The sequence below is a fragment of the Falco biarmicus genome, chromosome 12, assembly GCF_023638135.1.
Source record: "Falco biarmicus isolate bFalBia1 chromosome 12, bFalBia1.pri, whole genome shotgun sequence".
NCBI classification, from domain to species: domain Eukaryota; kingdom Metazoa; phylum Chordata; class Aves; order Falconiformes; family Falconidae; genus Falco; species Falco biarmicus.
The window spans coordinates 10441406-10461353 of NC_079299.1; the positions used below are offsets into that span (position 1 = coordinate 10441406).

The window sequence follows — 19948 nt, forward strand, 5'->3', positions numbered from 1 at the left end:
GCTTAAGTAGCAAGTATTCACACGGTCTGGAAACGTCCCCATGCATGCGTGAAAGGAGGTTACAAATGGATTTTCATTAAGTGCTAATTCACACTTTCATCACTCCATACGTGGAAGAGAAAAGTGAGCTACGCAAAATTTCCTGAGACAAGACAGACAGGTTAATACAAAAGTCTGCTCTTACAGAAAGGAAAAGCCTCTATAGATTTCATCAAATTTTATAAATTCACTTCACCATCCTCAGTATTTGCAATCTATCACTCTATGTGGAAAGGGAAAAAAAAATAATTTCCAATAACATTAACGGTACTAGACACATTTGGATTGTAATGACTCTACCTACTTATACTATCTGGATTATTGCATCTTTTCTTCTTCTTCAAGTTATTGAACTTACAAATGAAGGATTTCATTGGTTAATGCTTTGTTCCAAACATGTAAATCTAGTTCAATAAGGTAGGATAATTTAGAACAGTATCTTTTATATATAAGTTAACAGGGGTTCTTTTCCCAGAGATCATATACAAAGCCAAGGTAAATAAATGCTGAATGAATTTATGAAACATTATGAAATGCTAATATCTGAAGACTTGTCACAGGATCTCAAAGCAACCTACTATTTCCAGCAGGTCCTGAGATGCCCCAAAAATTCTTTAAAAGGAAAGAAATCACACAGACATTCACTTCTATAGGTTCATAAATGGAAACAAACTGGTTAGAATGATCCAAGGATTTAACCTAAAGATATCACACGTTTCTGAGCATCAAAGACAATTATTAAATGTTACCAGTCCCTTTCTAAACAGGAGAAGCAAAAGCCACTGAGACCCATCGTATGCAAATCAGATTGGAACGATGTAAGGAAAGGATCCTCTTCACTTACCACCACGTGGTTGCAGGATATTGTTCCCTTGGCCAAGACCTAATTAAAAGAGGCCATTGTAATATATCCACTGCAGAAGTGACTGCTCCAATGTGAAAGGCTACTGGCCTTGGAGCTGCTTGTTCACACCCTTCTGCAGAAGGTTACCAGCAACCACAGCAGAACCGGCAGGACAGCAGGTTGGAGCTCCCCGCACCTCCCTCAGTGCAAAGATGGAGCCATCACCATCAGCTCTGTAGAACACGACAGGAGAAACTGCAGCCTGCCGAGGTTTTGAAACGAAATAGCAAGAAACACAACTTAAGGTACAGCAACCAAAGAGCATTATTTTTGATATCAAGGAAAAAAATAAATCTGTACTGAGTCAAGCCTTTATTGCTAAACCAGCTTAAATTAAAGCAGGTGGCAAGCTGCTATCCTCTGTAACCAACAAATGCACAAAAATCAGTATCACAAATTATTTCTTAGCATTCCAATTGTAGCAAGCAGGAGATTCAGAAAATTTTCTTTTAATTAAAAACTTTATTTTTCATTACAATTCACAGTTTATACATGGCAAGACGAACCCTTGCCATGTGGACATTCAGAACACTGTGCTGGGGAGACAAGGGTCTTTGTTATAAGAGCATTGCTCAGTGCTGTGTCATGGAACTTCCTTAGTTTTAAAAGCGTACTCTCTGTAAATGTTAATTGACTGATATTTACACTGAATTGACTGAATTTACATATTAACTTATATTTATTAGAAAACAAGCTAAGCATCTGAAAAACATTAACATTCATATCTTGCATGTTATCTAATGGTCAGAGATGCTGTAAGATTTGCCACTTGAATCATGCCCAATCAGCAAAGTCCCATTCCTAAATTTACACAGAGCCTAAATTATTCTTTAAGGCCTGTTCTATTCATTTTATGTACAGCCAGGTTACAATAGACTAACATAAGAAAAAAATGCAAAATTATCCATTCCGTCCTGCATTTCTTCCGAATCTCGCATATACCTACAAGCAAAACAGAAGATACAAAATAAATGTGTTTTCTTAAAACCAATAAAGAAAACCCATAGTCTGGTTTAGATCTGCTTCTCATCAGCCTATCCTGTCTGAACAATCATCAGTATTCAGATTGTGCTATTTATCAGCTCTTCTTCATGCCTGTACTTATATTCAGAGCCATCTCTATTTGAAATGTAGAAAGTCACAGTGATACCAGTTTCAATTGCATTCCCACGTTAGTCACAGCTCCGGCACAGGCAGCCACTGTACAGTGTAACATTCAGGTAAGCACTCCAGCAGGATTCCTGGGTAAAATATCATATGGCATCTGGTGTGATGTGACTTAAGCTAAGAATCCTTTCCATAGAGCAAATAGCTGGCAGAAGTCTTATGTTTATTAAAAATCGCTGTATTTTTCTGCATTGTTTTCTGGATGTGGTTATTAGAATACAGCAATTAAAAGCCTCTACTGCCTCTGCTTAAAATAGTACGTTTTATTTGCTCTTGTCATCTACCAAGTAATTTAGTGATCAATAAGCTGCAGATTTTTTGGTACATCTGACGCAGAGAAAAACAACTGCTGAACACTGCTTGAAAAAAAAAAGACCCAAAAAGGGTCTTCAAATTCTGCAAGTCAGTGTGAACGAGTATCAGCTGGACCTGAGTAAAATAAAATGCTTCTGGGGGACATGTTTGCAACTTTTGAAACTGCAGTGCCTTTAAATTTAGAGCTAAGAACATCATTTGATGATTGTTGAGTTTTGGCATTCATTCATGCTGGTTGGTATCTTCATGACAGACACCTTTAAAACGCCATCGTATCAAGAAGAATGAAAGCTCAAATGAAATACATTTCTCATGCAAAAAAAAAAAAAAAAACCAAAACCAAAACAACAAAAAAATCAACCAAACAAAAACCATACAGGAACTGTAGAGGTTCTGGTTCTTCAAAAGATAAGGCACTGACAAAAATTTCTTAGGTAAAAGGCTGCATAAGAATTTCTTGCCATTTACAAATGTGTTGTAGTCCAGAAATGGTCCATTCCTAGGCTCAGTAAGGTAGACCCTGAAATTTTAAGGACTGATCCCTCAAAGCTACATTGTTACCATAAACAAGTGTGATTCACTCTTGAGGCCATATGGCACGTTAGGAGAAGTGAAAAACAGTCTGGGCAGATAAAGGCAGAAGACATTGCTTGTTCCAGCATCTTTCGATAACAGGAGTGCCATTCATCTTTGTGTCTGAAGAGATGCGATGGTAACTCTGGACTGTAGTTTCTGTGGAACTCATGCACACACATAAAATGCTATTAGCATTGATCATCAACAGGGTGGAGAAAAAAAGGTGTATGGCTAGTCTAAGCCAAGAGCTTCTCAATGACTGGGATCCAAAGTCATGGCTACTTAATGTTCTCAATAACGGCTATCTCTTCTGCTGCACAGTGTGGTGTCAAACCATTCATGTAAATGCTGTCCGTCTTTGTCAGAGCTGGCAAGATGTCCTTCTCACTGGTGAGATGGTTGACTGACAGGGTTCTCTTGCAGGGAGTCAGGTCTTGGTTGTGGTTGACGGCGAGTTCTGCAGAGAGCTTCCTTTTGATAGAGGTAGCCCGCTGGAACTTGTCGTAGATCTCCACACTCAGGCGCCTTCGAGTTTCTTTGAACTCTGCTGTGACGTTGGCTGTCCACTCCGCAGCATGGGCTCTGAATTCCCCTACCTGCAGCAAAAATGGGAGAAGGAAAAAAATAAACAAACAAAAGGAAGCATTATGGGGCCGAGTACTTTAGGCACTGTTTAGGCTCCAGAGCCCAGTCAGAGCGCAATGTGGCTTTGGGCTGTCAAAAAGCTGCTGCTGCTGCCAGCACAGATTTCTTGTTCAGTTGCCATCAATAGAGGAGTCTGCAGCATGAGAAATGTCACACTACTAAGAGTTAAAACCGGTTCCAAAAACACAATAAAAATCTTTTCTGCTAATTTTTCCTTAATTATAGGCAGCCAGCAATGCAGGGAAGCTGCAGAGCCCTGACAGCTGCAGGGTACCCAGCTGGCCAGGGGATGCTGAAATCCCAGCAATCCGGGCTGTGTTCTGTATTGTTACTAGGGTGCAGAGTTATTTATGAGCACTTTTACTGTCTCTGGATAGATCCCTGGGAGACTTGGCAAAGAATTTTCTAAATTTAGACAGAAAAGCTTTTTTAAAGGGCAACGTCAGCTGCTTGTATTCTCTCTTTTCTATGCTTGCTCAAACGTGGCACCAATACAGTGGCTGTTTCAGTCATGTCAGCAACATGTCTGCTTACCACCCCGATTCCCCTGAAATGACACGGTAAAAAGCAGCACGCAGATAGTTGCAGAGTGGGACTTGGAGAGCTGCTACAGATTAGAGCTCAGGGAAGTGCAACCTGCCTGCCAGTCGCCACTGCTGCACGATTTCCATGCGGCATCGGGGGGTATTTCCCCTGCGACACGCACATCTCCAGTCACATCAGCTGCCAGGCGCCAGGTGGTACCACCGCTACCCTTTCACAAATGTATGTAGATCCCCGCTCTCCAGTTCTTGTGCTCTAACTCTCAGTGTCCTTATACCGACAGGCTTTAGAGCTTTATGGTAAAGGCTGATCCACTTTCATTAAAAGCTACCATCATTTTTTAGTCTTTAAGATTTCTTTCCACCATTTTGGTGATTCAGTACTAGGAACGCTAGAGCATTCCATGAGCCCAAGCTCTGAGAGTAGGGCTGAGGAGGGGGAGGAAGACAGCTTCTGGCACAGAATCCCAAATTATACTTATTTTTCCTCAGATATGCATGAGGTAGACAGAACAGCTCACCCAGATAATAGTCCGAGGTGAACTATGGCCTTGTACTTTATAAGATTTTTATATTTTTGCCCTGTACTTCAACCAAACCGCTATTACAATAGCAAATAAGTTCTATAGGTAATTAAAGGAGGCACATTTTGAAGATATCTCATTATAACTGCAAAGGAAATAGATTGTTTCTCTGCAAATCTCTGTTTTGTAGGGAGTTTAAGAGTTGGAAAGTATAGCAAAGAGAAGATGACTGCTGATAAATATAACTCCAAAGCAAAACATTTTAGAAGAATTAACTTAAATTAGTCTAATTGCTACTGCTCAGTCCAGAATTTCAGTCATTGGCAAGCAAGCTCAGACTTGGTGAGCACAGAAACAAAAAAAAAAAAAAACAAAAAAAAAAGACAACAGAGAAATATGGGGGTAAACCTCAGAGAAAAGCAGCCACAGGCTTATTCATGCTTTGCAGTGCAGTGGAAAATAGGAATATAACGAAGGCAGAAAACAATCAGCTCACCCAGGAGTGAAGGAAAACTTTCCCCCTCCAGAAACAAAACAAAAAGATCTCTTTACCCAGGGGTCATTTTATTACATTTGTCTCTGCTTCAGTGAATTACACAGATGACTAATGTGGACCCATTATGTATATTTTCTAAAACAAGGATTATTATCTGTAATACACAGAGGATTCACCCAGCTGAATTATTATTAGTATTTAAATTGTGCAATTAGGATCAGACACACTGCACTTCAGATCTGAAAATAATGAAATCTGCAACGCTGAAACATTTCAGCTGCTACAATATTTTTATCTGTAGTAAACAAGTTATAAAAACATGGTAAGCAGCATCAGTGTACACCCTGGGGCAGCTTTGTCCTTCTCCAAAGCTTTACTAAAGGCAGGCTGCTCAGGTTCTGGAGCGTGCTCTGTCCAGGGGAGCAAAGAGCCGCTATACAGGTTCCTGTTTTACCCTACACATCTGTACCCCTCATCAGCTGTGTAAGCATTTGCCAGACCAGTTATTTTGCTCAGACATACATCCCTGGCATTGCACATGGCCACATTCAAGGGATAGTATCAGACCGGTACCTTTAAAATTGTGTCTTGGCAACCTACTGGAAGCTACAAGCATCCTGAGCTGTTCTCCCCCACCCATCCACCCCCACCGCCTATGTTTGTTAACATTCCTTTTACTAGTAGTTTCAGTTCCCAGTTCTCTCATGTTTTCCCAGAAAATTAAAACACCAGGCCATGCTTCTGACAAAGGCAAGACTATGTAACCCCTAGGACAGGCTCAGAATCCCCTCACTAGCCCACCTCACCACATGGTGGTGATGGACCTGATGCTGCTGTATTTTAACTCATGCATGCAAGTTATTCAGGAGAATTTTTAGATTGCAGTTTTTAGGCCACCTGATGCCTAAATTCTAATTAGATTTGTTTTGGGAAGCAAGTTTATGCAGACAGCTGAAGAACATCATTAAATATGCCTTTGGAGATGTGCTCACATTCCAACTAAGGTGATGTGGAACATGAAGATAGTGGACTCAATTCTATCTAACCATAGACCAGAGCTACGATGCTGTTTTATATTAAAATCATAGAAAAAATTTGAAAAAATGCAGTGCTATTGCTAAGCAGAATTGAAATGTATTAGTAGTAAAATAGAGGTAACTGGCACAGCATGAGAAACTAGAGGTTCAGTGCTGTGTGAACTATGCGTGCCCCAAATTACTGCTTTCAGCCCCCAGCTTTTGTGTGAACCAAATGCACTCAAAAAAATGTTATTTCTTCAGAATAAAATTCTCAATTCCAGACCACTCATGGACTCAAGCACAAAAGAGTATAGGAAAAGCGCAGTTTTTAACTACCAGTGTACACAAGCAACTTGCTCTTAGAATTTGATCCCTCCTTTATCCATAAGGTCATTTCTGTATATGCTCAGGTTCTTTCTGTCCTTAGGGTATGACATTTTATCATACTGCATTACAAATCCTCTTCATCGGGGGGCTGACAGCCACAAAACGTCTTATGCAAAGTGATTGAAATGCCAGTTGCCTATACTGCTCAAAGAAACACCAAAAATTTAATGTACCTACCTAGCATAACAATTATTTACTTCTCTCCAATTCTCTTGCCTCATTACAGCACACAGCCCTGTAGACTCTGCAGCTGTCATAGTCGGGGGCAATGTGACATGAGGACAAGGCCTCAGTCACAGAAATTTTTGACATTTAAGTACTTTACATAAGGCCAAACGACACTAAATACTTCAGAAGTAACAGGAAAAACATGTCACAGTGATAGCACCTGACTCAACCGTACGATACACAGCACTAATCTGGTGATGCTGCTCAATTCTAACCTTCGTGGAATAGAAATGCCATCAGTAACAGGACACAGTCCCTAGCCCAGCTCCAGGATTGACTTCCTCTGCATCAAAATCCAAATTAGACTGCAAGGCGTCAGACATATTTCACAAGGAGCATCAACTCTAACGTATTAACATTGTACTTTGAATGTCAACAGCTAGTAACTTTTCTAGGTATTTATGAAGCAATACCCTACTACTGCCTTATGGGTCCAGGCAATACAGGTCTCCGTGACATATTCTCAAGAAATATGGTGATGGTAACACAACTAAATATTCCACACACCACCCTTCACCACAAAAAACTAGATACTCTTCTATCAAATAAACAGTGTTGACTCATTTCCTTGCCTTTGCCCATACCAGGCTGCCTGGCCTCCAAGCTACCACTGCAGATGGGCCTGTATATCCCATACATCCTGCATCATATCTGACAGCCCCATGGGGATGTCTCAAACACCATGGGTCATCTCCAGTAGCATCTCTAAATGTCTATGTTAAGGTGTCTCTACCTACCTGTGGTGGAAATGTCATATCTACTCTATTGGGATATAATGAGGAATAGCCTCAACAATTCTAAAGTGTGTTTACATATTCCTGCTAAACTTCAGATTTTTGGGGGGGTTGTCTGTTTGCTTTTAACTATACATCAAAGAAATAAGTCATGAACTTCCCGAGTGACCAGTTCCCAGGCTGGGCACATATGTTCTCACCAAAGTAATTTAAACACAGACATACTGAATTTGACAGAACTAGGAAAAACGGTGGACATTAAGCAACCATTCCTTCACGTACTCCTGCCAAAACCCATCTAAATGAATAATGACCTAAAAGTGGCTCTCAGCCAATATCACTGATGAGACCCAAACTCTCTACTCATTTTCATCACCAGCATGTTTTAGCTTTCTCACTGTCTAGCTGAGCTCTGTGCTTGGACAGAGGCCAACAGCATAACACAGAATATACATATGTCCAAGGGATGCTACTGTTAAAAAAAAAAAAAACCCAACCAAACAACATCTGAAGAGACTGAAGCACCTGCTTCATTCTTCAGAACATTTATTCTAATTCCTCATGCTTGTCAGGAGTTTGGGGATCTTTCTGGATGCTCCGCTTACAACAGATATCCAAATAATTATACAAACAAAACTGCCCACCATCCAAGATGACCACTCATCCTGTTAAGTGTCATCTGGACAGCATAAGCCATAATCTTTACGTGAGTAATCTGTACTTTGAATTAAGCCACATCTGTGGTCTAACAGAAAAAAACCCCACAAGCCTAATTAAGGGCATCCTTAAACCAAAATAAGTAGACACTTGCCTAAATTAACTTTGCTTAGTTTTTCTCCTCTCTCTTAGGGAGGTTCTTGGAAAAAACTGAAACATTACAGTATAACCAGTTAATCTACTTATCAAATTGGAAGAAAGGTATCCTGCTTGGACAGAACTCAGATACACGACATGAAAGTTATGATATACTTGGGATGAGCTAAGCCACTAAGTACCAAACAAGAAAAAAAATCAGCATTATATATACTATGCAAGCAAATGAAAAAATATATTTCTAAATAATGTGTTTAGCTTCCTCTTTCATAGCTGTACTTTATGGTGCTTCCCTTTGGCATACAGGACTCATATATTTTACAATGGCCATGTTAGTGCAAGCCAAAAAAATGAATTAAAGAGCTAGTAGGTGAGCTGGAGATATCCATCTGACTGCATTTTAGGAGGGGGAAATGGCCTTCCTTACAAATATTCTTAACGCTCTAGAAGTTCCTCAGTATATAATTGCTAACATTTATCCCTAATGCATTCTCCAGAGTTTTGCAGCTTCATTTTTGTCTCTCCATAGTACTTTTTCTGTTACTTAAAAATAAAAGATCTAATTACCCTCTCCATAATATGCTACTCAGGGACAAATCTAGAAAGAGCATGTACATGTCACATTATCCAAGCAGCAGAGTACAGCACATAACATTTTGTCTTAGCTTTCAAGAAACTCATCCAGCATTTGCAGAAATCATTCTTAAAGTCCCACTTAAAAATTGAAATGGAAGAAAAAAAAATAATGTAGGTACAAAGAGGGCTGATCGGTTTAACGATGCAGCTGCTGTGCGGGTTGATTCCCTGCATGGGTAGGAAGTTTGTCTATCTGCCATCTCACTTGCCTGCAGCTCTGGGCAAGCACACACCACCTCTTCCCACCTGAGCTACTGCTGGCCGCGACTCTGTGTTCACTGCATCAGTTGTCCATAGGCTAAAGAAGACTGGAGGGCAGGAGAGAGAGACCAGTCTCACAGATATTTTTATTGAAGCCTGTGCATTTCTTGTACATTCAGTCTTATTTACAGTTCAACACAAATTCCTATCCCAATGATCTGGCTTTTAGTATTTCTGTAATTATATCATTATTGGTAAGTACCCAAACCCCATCGTACTATAATCTGTGGGCAGGTACTGAGAAGACTGTGCTGTACTTGTCTTTGAAGGTAAACAGTACAAAATGCAACACAGAAATACCACAGGCAATAATGAGACACCTATGCTGAGCTTTCCCAGGTTGTTTAACCACTATCTTCTATTCCTTCATTCTGTCAGGACTTCAGGTCTGTAGCTGAGAACTCTTCTACACCAGGTCTTAAAGCTACCAGAATTTAATTTCAAAGTGACTGGCACAAATGAAGCACTAAGTGATCGATGTTTTGGTTCCCCTGGCTGGTATACATGTTCCTCTGTTTTTCAGGCAAATATTACAGGGCACAACATTCTATTTTGTGAAATTGCCATCTTCTGGAGCAACAGACAGTTGTATTTTTGTAGTCATGGTGGTCAGAAATGTTTTGGGAACAATGCTCTCCCACTGGAAATGGGATTATTCAGTCCCATAATAAGCAGTGTTTGTGAGTTCATTCTGGTGAGCAATGATTGTTTGGTTTCACCCACATAACTTCCATAAGCACATCTGATGCCTTGGATGAAATAAGCTATATTCTCCAATGGGAATGCAGAGAGTCCATGAATTTTGATTATCTTTTTGTGGAGGAACATCTATGGTGGCAGCTGTGGGAATATGTTTTGAGGAGATGTGACAGATGGCAGATGCAGAAATGGCCCTTCTGCTCTATCATGGTCTGATTCAACAAAATAAAAACAGGTAGCCTACAAAATAAAAAAAATCATGTCTACAAAAACAGAACCAGATATACTAACAGTCACCACAATTATTTTGTTTTACCTTTTTTTCCAGAAATATGAACACTCCTAAGTTAGGTATCTCCTCAGAACTATTACTGAATATCGCCCATCAGACAATCTTGGCATAGAGCTGCACGTGTGTCTCTCAACACAGTACACAAGTTATTGGCCTGATTATCTCAGTCCCTAATGGTCTGCTTGCTTAACTTCCAAAGAAAAAAAAAACCCAGATGCTGGCTTTTCCTATCAAAATAAGCTTTTCTGTTTAGTGGTTTCACCTACCTCAGAGAGCCATCCAACCCCTCTTTCAACCTGGTAAGAGCGAATGACATCCACCTGTATCAACCACAAGAAACTATTTAGGTGTACTTAAAGCTCCACCAGCTGAACGTAAGGTGATTCAGGAGAACAGCATGTATTCTCTGTCTGCACTCCACAGCCAACGTCTCTGCTGCAGCAGAAATAGCAAACCTTTTAAAAATTACACTAGAAGCATAATGAAACCCAAGCCACAAGCAGCTGAAAGACTATCTCCACTTTCTCCCCCAGGAAAGAGGCAATGACTGTTTCAAACTCAGTGGACTTCTGTAGCTTATAAAGATATGCTAAAGAACACATAACCAAAAAAAAAAAAAAAAAGCTTTTAATTTTGACTTGGTACTGAGTAAGGAAAGGCTGTTGTAACTAAATGGTCAAATTCCAGTAAAAACGGTTTATTTTTTATCTTTCTGATGTCAATATCTGGAGTGATATTTATGTGAAACATTAAAGCTCTGTTGTAGTTGTTCATTGCTAACTACTATTACAACGGCATTCACCCCTTGTAAAGGAAAGCATTCCACAGTTTCTTCAGTCCTTTTTATCCGTGACTGCAAAGCAGTTTCCTCACTGTCAACTCAACTTCTTGAAGATGCAAAGGTATTCTGCTGAACTGGCTTTGTCTGGGGATTCTTCCAAAAGACAGCTATAAAATGCATACACACTCAGTATTACTAACATGTTTTGGCATCTTTTCCTAACAATATCCAAGCACTGAGATTAGCTAAAAAAAAAAAAAATAATAAAGTTTTCAGGAATGTTAATCATGAAGATGTGGGCTGAACAGATTCCAGATTAAATATCACTCTGTCAATAGAGTTAAATCACAAATAAATCTGTCACAGTAACCTAAAGGAATGATTACATCTTGTCTCCAAAAAAATCAAGATTGCCTAATGTAAACCATGATAATGTACATCCAGGAGTCTTCATGGGTAATTAACTCCAAGAAACAGCACTGCTATAACTGCACTCTCTTTAATCAATTTATCTTATTATGAAGTATAAGTCACTTGCTCCAGCTTTATTTTTGCAGATTCAATAGCTCTTGCCATCACTGCCTGGTTGCAGCTCACACTGGAGACATTTCCGTCTCCCCTGACCCATCCAGTTGGCACGGTGAGGCCAGGGGAGCACTGTGGGCAAGCAGGGCCAGGGGCTGGCAAGCAAAGTGCCAACAATGCCCCCCTGCCCCTGGCAGGCACAGCCTGCTGTGCTGTTCATGGAAATATGTTCAGATAGCACATCTCTTGTAATCAGCACCACACAGCATCACTTCAGGCCCTGGTACTTAATACACAGTAACAAAACAGCCACCTCTAAAGGGCTTCAATATGCCCAGCTAAGAGGCACGATATAAACAATATAAATCACAGCCAAATGGTAACAGTGTAGATACTAGTTTTGTGTGTGTGTGTGTGTGTTGAATCTGAAGTTAAGCAGGGCATCACGTGTCCAAAGTACGTTATGAGGGCAGACATCTCACAAAAATGTCAAAAACCATCAGCAGATCGGTTTTCCCCGGACTCTCAGGACAACATGTTCTTTCATATTCGTTACTGCACATAGTATTACAGTGTACTTGTATGAGTGATCAATACTGAAACTGAGTATTACAGACTGTTGCTAGGGCAGGACTGAACACCACCAGGATGACATAATCTCTTGAGAAGGGAAAAGATCAAATTGTTTTCAAAACCTTGCGAGCCATTTCTACCTTCTCCTTACACCAATACTGCTCTTCATACATCTCCAAGACACAGAGACATTATGGAGGGGGGCCCATACTCGCATCTTTCATCTTTGGGGTGGTTTTTGTCCTGTTGCTAGTCCAATTTGACATGAGACCCATGGCTTTATTTACTGTAGAAAGATTTTCTAGTTTTCCCCATCTCACAGAAATTATTAGTAACAGTCACCTTTTTGAATGTGGCTATTTGTTCTCAAATACACTTTTCTGTACATCTTGGATGGACTGGAAAAAACCCTTAATGCTAGGAAGGCTTCTCTTCGGATGGCTCATTTGCCATTTTCATAGTTCTCTGCAGTTTCTTTCCAAAGTTGAGACCACAGATCTAGGGACTGTTTTCTGGCAATATAACTTTTTTTTTCTTAAAACAGCGAGAGCCAGGTAAAGAGCTCACCGCCGCTGAAAGAACCCCCTCCTCTGTCGTGTACCCCCACTGAACAGCCTCAGAGGGGGTTCTTGCCTGGTATGCCAGTTCAACTCACTAGGACCTTGCAAAACTGTTTCTCATGTAAGCCCACTCATTTTTTCATCTTTTCATGCATACAGCCTTCATTTAGGGTCTGTCCTTTGGGAGAGGAGTGATGGGTTCAGGTTCTCTTTAGGCTGGGACCCTAAGCCTAAAATAAAAAAAAAGCTGGGTGAGCACCTTTAGCCTGACGCTGGTAAAATGAAAAGCCAACAAGTATTATAGGGAGTGCGATAGTCCCCATGGCATCATCATGACAAGCCTAATTCTGTTTTGACAGATAAGAGTGACAGCTCTGTCACTGGTGCCAAGAAGATTAAACTGCATGATGATTCAGATGAGTCAAGTTTGTTTAATTTGTTTATAAATATCAAAGATTACAATTGCCTCTTGAATGTGTTATTTCTCATAAAATTTTAGGCTTGGTCTTTAAAGCTGAATCCCTACTGTGCAATTCAAAAGACAGACACCCAGCATGAAAAATCACTTGTCCAAACTGAGCTGAAGTCCAATGAGTCAGTCATCTGGATTCTTGATATACAGTGAAGAGAACAGGCTCTTCCAGGATGCAATCTTAACAAATTCAAGTGGGTCATGCTAGAAATACTAATTTCTATCCAGTAACTATAAAGGGAATGTTGACGACTAGGTCAGATGTTGCTGTCTACACTGGAGATGAATCCCACCTTCATTGACTTGAACAGAGCCTGGACTAGAGCTTAGAGAGAATATCATGAGGCCAAGGGACATAAGCACTTAATTTAAAAAAAAATAAATTGGAAATTTATAGCCCAAATCACTGAGGTTCTTGCTTGGGTAAGCATTTTTGCTAGAAACACTGAAATTCAGAAGCTGCTGCACACTGAAAAAAATATGACTAGGAAAAAAATTCCTGCTGAAATTTCACCTTTCAAAGAGACTAAAATCAGAAGACTTTAAAAGTGCTCTGAGTAATCAGAGTATAGAGAATAATGAAGAGGAGGGAGTTTAAGGCAAGCTAGTACAGCTGAAGCTGAACTTCAGAGACAGATCGCCTACTTAAGATTACAGCACACAGCATGTTCCAGTGACTTTCTGACACTTCATCTATCTTACTGTATGAACTGCTTCCAGCAGCAGATCTATCCTTCCAAAACTCCTACTTCTGTCTCTACTTGTCTTTCACTTCCCTCCCCATTTGATGCGTTCAAAGTTCTCAAGAGTATTTCAGGAGACAAAAGCCATCTGAGCAACTGACAGACATTCTGGTTACCTGGAATTTAGTATCAAAATAGAGCATTACTGTGGATCAGTGCATATCTGACCAGATATTTTTGTCTCCGTTACACTTGCATATGGCAAACATTCCTGGTAGTATCCTGAAAAAAACCCGATGTTTTGTTTCGTTGAAACAGTGAAATGCATTATTACTGCAAAGTCTTATGTAAACTCCTTTTAAGAACAACACAACTGCATTAAGAAAAATGTGAACAGGAAGGTAGATATTAGGTGATATTCATTATCAGCATGCCCACTTCCTGGAATATGGAAGTTTCCATCCACAATATACACCCTACATATGCTACAATAAACTTTTTTTTTTACTATAGGCTACAGGAAAAGACCAAAAGATTATTACAGTTGCCTATCAAAAGGGATATCAAATATTTAGGCTGATATACAGCTTTGGTTGTTGAGGGGAAGTAAAAAGAAGGGCATTTCGATACTTGCAACCTCTGTCCTCATCCCAAACACTGGCACAATTCACTAGACTTGGCTGCTAGCAGCCCTCAGACTGCTGAAACCAACACAACCGAGCACTACTGAAGGCTCTGCTCTCTCCTGTATCTAAAACATGGTAGGTTACTACTATTTTTTTTGTGAAAGGTATGATAAAAATCCTAAACAAAATCTTTTTTTATTTGTAGGTGTTGATACCCATAGTGAGTGGAGTCCTGTGAAGGAAGATTTTCAGTTTTATATTTCCTAGAAAATATATTAAACTGTTTCAGTTTTCAGATTGCATTAATTATGATCCTATGGATTTTCCCATAGCCTCTGTCTTTCAGTAGATTTCAGTAGCTAACATTGTTTCTAATTTCAAAGGCTAACTTTAGGTGTAATAAGATGTTTTCCCAAGGACTGTAAGAATGTTTCCTTAAAAGACAGTTAAAAAAACATACTTAGAACTAGGATTTTCCATTGCGCTCTTTTCTACTATTTGTAGTAGTATTATTGTAGCTCCAGAGATGTTCCTCTGATATAATCTGCATCCATAGACGCTGGAACAGAGCATCGTAAATTTAGGTTTAACTGAAAAAACAGATGAGAACTTCAGTCTCCTCTGGCTTCTGCTGGCATAGAGGAGACTTGATGACTACATTTCCACTAGACTTCCTTAGCTTCTTCACTCAAATTTTCCTAGGCAGATAATAAGGATGAGCTAAGAGCAGCAGTTTTATCATAAAATTCTACCTGTAAAGAGAATATTTGTGCAATGCTTCTGCTCAAACACAGCCAATCTTACAACAAAATGCAATCAACATATTTATAATCATTTTCTTCCTACAGAGTATCATTAGGATAGAATACAGAAATAAATTTTCATGGTTTTTAACTAGTACATCTATGCCATAATTCAGTTCTCAAACAGGTCTCTGTCACTTTTAAGAGTGTTACATTTTTAAACTGCTAAAACATTTTCTTTCTGTCATGAATTCTCAGACATGCCTGAGCAATGGGCTAAGAAGGGGAGAGGGGGGAGATTTCTGAACATCAGAGATATGATTAATTGAACAAATGGTATCAATTATGTCATGTCTGTCTTTAACCTAATACCGAAGACATTTGTATACAGCAAAATCCCGAATACCTGCATCAGCCAAGAGAATTTGGCTATATCTTAAGAATGAGGTTTTCCTTTCTTAGACAAAATGAATATCCTTGTTTAGGCTACAAAGGTGAGAAAGAATGGAAAGATGAAATAGGGCATACATTCCTGGTGCCTGAGAAAAGAAAGGTTGGCATAGCACCGTGCTGTATAACCTGGCAAATGGAGTTATACTTTATAAAAATAGGGATGTATTTAAAGTTTTAAAGGAATCCATGAATTTGTCCAATTTGTGTTTCTTTAAACCTTTTCCAGAGTTAGTCTATACTGAACTAGCTTCAGTATAAAACAAAAACAGATATTACAAAATTCAAACCTTCTTAATATATTATCATCATTATAATAATATGGATAACGAGACACTAAGCAAGATTAAACCCCCAGTGTGCTATGTACAATTGTATACTCAAGACAGTAAGACCTCTGGATAAGATGCTGTCTAGATAAGAGAGGAGTATCAGAAAAGTGAATTAATGACAAGATTAATTCTAGGAAGTAGTGTGAAGAGCTCAACTGTGTCACCAGTGTCTGAGGAAATGCAGCAAAACCAAGCCTGAACAAGGTATTTTTGCATAGGCCCAAGCCATAGTGTCTCAGCCATATCATGTTTTCCCAAGAATCCAGAAACAAGTAACCCAGGAAAATTAAATGTAGCTCAATAAATGCTCCAAGTTGAGAACAGTGAGACCATAGGAGAGCGTACAGGGGAAACATCACACATGCCTGCCCAGCCCCTGCTTTTTCCTGGTGCAGAGGGAAAAATAGGCTCGACCAACCTAATTCTGAAGTTCAGAATAATGAAGAAAAAACATGCAGGTTAATGGCATTTGAAGTGATCTGTTGGTTTCACTGAAACCAATGTAAATTGTGCAGGTTAGGTGTTAAGGAAACCCTCTGTGCTTTTCCAGAAAATAAAATGGGGATCCTGCAAACGGGAACATTTGTATGATAGCTACCTGATGCTCCATATCTGTGAAGGACACTAGTGAAGCTCGCTGTGTAAGGGAAGTTATAAATATCCTTTCAAATTTACAGCACAGGGAGAAGATGATACTCTTTAAACTGATCAAATTAAACATTGTCCTCTGCTTCAGAGCTAAATGTTTACGAAATGCCTGGTAAAAGTGTACTTACAACAGACCTGCCGCAATGCCACAAAACAAGCACAGCAAGGGCAATGAAAAAGAGTTGCCCACGCTACACGCCTTGCAAAGCAGGCTGAATCCTGCCCCGGTGCCCAGCTCACACCCTCCCACCTGCTGTCACCGTCACTGCTGCCCGCCGGTCAGAAGGCGGCGGAGACCCCCCAGGGTCCGTAGGGGTAAGCTACCCTCTACAGCAAGGTCTTTGGGAACTCAAGGATTGCCAGGATTACATCCAGGCATCGATGCTGTGCCCTGCAGCTAGGAAAACAACTCAGAACAGTGTAAGTAGTAGGCCACTGCACAGTAACCAACGTATTCATTCCATCAAAAAGAAAATAAGAGTTTTTGTATTTGAGTAACAGAAATGAACTGATGCATGCAGAGGAACTGAGGTTAAGTTAGAGGGAAATAATACGTTGCTTAAAACAAAATTAATTTATTTCTCAAACTGCTAGCAAAACCTGAACCATGGTAGCTGCAATCAAAGGGAGTTTTATTTATCCTCTAACATTTTCAAAACCAGGACAGTTTTTTAAACGGCAATTTAAAGTAAAATATTGTAGCATCACTGGAAAGATAAATACACATTTAGAAGTAAGAATATATTTGAACTGAACACAACACACCTGACTACAAATAATTAGGCAGGCTGCTAGAGATATTATGGTAAAATACACCCAGGCATGTTTAAAAAGTTCATTCCAATACCTTGCACAATATGAAAGATTAATTCTCTTGCCACTATAAAAAGATCAACCCTCTCTTGAATAAAACTATTTAGTCATTTAGTATTTTTCTTTACATACCTGCATCCCATATAGAAACAATCAAAGCAGAATGGTTTTTGCCTCGAAAATCAAGGACTATATTCTACTGTCTAGAATAATCCTGTGAGAGATTTTTTTTTCCCCCCCATAAGTCAGGTGCAATCGTGCACATACACTTAATTTAATAATACATTTAAAGTAATTTTATATGCAGCCATGTAAAAATCACTGTGTTTGACTAGACTGCTACAATTTTTGCTGCAGTTTGAGCTGCAGCATATACTTCATACATAAGCAGCTCCGACCTAGGCCCTAAGAGCAAAAGCAGCTAGTAGCTTAGCTGACTTCTAACCAAAGTTTTTTAAAAGTATTATTTCTTCCTCTTTCAAAACGCTCTTACCTCTTCCTTCGTCTTTTTTGATATGACTCTCAGCCAGTCTCCAATCATGCTGAGGACAGCTGCAAAGTAAGCAAGCCCAACAAGGATCCAGAACCACACCACTGGCTTATAAAAATCTAGGTACTCAATATCTGATCCCCCTGAAAAACAATACAGTTAAAATTAAAGCAGATTTAATAGTTATAGATGCAAACCTAATTTTAAATTAATTCTTTTCCTAAAAACAAACAAACAAAAAAAAATCAGGTATATTTCTTACAACTTCTATCTTCTTACCCATGCAAGCATTCATAGCAAAACATTTTGTTGATTTTGAATAAACGATGATTTAAATTCATCCACTCTTGAAAACACAGTTTAGAGTATGCAAGTTTTTAGACAGCGACTGCCAGTCATTTGTAATAATTAAAAAATGAACACAAACTGATTCAGCTTCTGAATACAACGTTATTTAAGGTAGAGGTCATTGGGGACAGCATGAATGAAAGGACTTCCCACCTGTTCCAAATAACAACGCTGTACTAAATCTTACATATTGCTCTAGAATACATAATGTGTTCATACCCTGAGAAATCTGATTCTGCAAGGACTCTGAAACACATCTCAATACTTACATGAATCCTTTAACCCTAGTGAGAAACGGCACCTGCATTAACAAGCATCCCTGTTGGGTAGGCAAGCAGCAGCATCTCCACTTTGCAGAGGAGGAAACCAGGGTGCAGGGACATGAGCTGAACTGACCATACTCACAAAAAGGTGAATAAAATAGATGTGAGCTGGAGGCACCTGTTTTGAATCCCACTGCCATAAGCACCGGTCACTTCCTTCCGGTGTTAAAGTAAAAAAGGGTAAGTTTCAGCGACGTCTGTAACTGAGCTTTGCGGTACAGCAAAGCTATAGAGAACAGATGCCGCATTTCCATGCAAGAAGGTTATGCTCGTCCGGAGCTTTTGACAACACAGAATAACTCACTTTCACATCTCACAGTACAATAAAACAGAAGCCTTAAACTTCCAATTCAGCTTTATAACGACAAATAAAATCAGGATCCTAGTTTGGGTTCCTGCAAGTAGAAGTTTGGTGGGCATCTTATGCCCACAGCTGACGATACTCTACAGTAAAACCTCTTCAGGCGCACTGAAGTAGCCTGTACGGGTACGTAATATGTTGTTTTCTGTATCTGCATCCTGTACTGAAATTGTCAAAGGAAAATTGCCCCAAAATATCAAGCACCTTGTTAAAGTAACAAGATTAACTTTCATGAAGAATAATGTTTTTTCCTAGCTGTTATCATCTGATCGTCATAGGGACTACATGCAAACAACAAATAATTTTACTGATGGTATGACATTTTAACGATGGTTACTTTGTATGGATGGAAGCCCTCAGACAGAAATTTTATTATGCCCATTTCAATAAGCCTTCTCATCAATAAAAATCCATTGAGCTGTAGTGGTTTATTCAATTACCCAAGAGATGAATCCACATTGCAGAGAAGGATATATTTTGACACCCGCACAGCCACAAGTAAGGGAGAAGACAGGGCTGTCTGGAACAAAAGACAGCCAACCACCAAAGGGTTGAGTGTGCCACAGTCCAAGAGAAATAAAATATCAGAAATGAAGCAACTTGTTAATATCATCCAGTAAAACAGGATTTTAGGGATGATTTGCCCAAAATTTGTTGTCATTCAAAAGACAGTTGACTACCACCATGCTTTTGCTCTAGCAATGAACCACACTTGGTGGTTCACCTTCTTTTCTAGCTGTTCCTACAATGCACAAGGAAGTATACTCAGCGGGTTTCTAATTATTGGTGTGTTAAGTTTACAAACTGAAACCTTAGCTCTGCAGGGAGCATTTCCTTCACAGTTTATACCCGATTTACCTTGTTTACAGAAAGGTTAATTACCAGGGCAGGAGTTAGGACACATTCATATTCAGTCAAGAGTTTTCTTTACTGTCTGGCCAGG

General features: G+C 39.5%; 1 protein-coding gene across 2 annotated transcripts in view; it reads right to left on the reverse strand.

Annotated features, from left to right (window-relative positions):
• Window positions 1-1170: 1170 nt before the first annotated feature.
• The window catches only part of KCNK2 (potassium two pore domain channel subfamily K member 2), a 104314-nt gene continuing 85536 nt past the window's right edge, over window positions 1171-19948 (reverse strand). For both annotated transcript variants that reach the window (XM_056357767.1, XM_056357769.1), the window contains exons 6-7: window positions 17977-18116; window positions 1171-3597 (exon numbers count right to left, since the gene is read on the reverse strand). In XM_056357767.1, coding sequence (XP_056213742.1) covers window positions 3280-3597; window positions 17977-18116 — 458 coding nt within the window. In that variant the 3' untranslated portion in view covers window positions 1171-3279. The remainder of the gene's footprint in view (window positions 3598-17976; window positions 18117-19948) is intronic.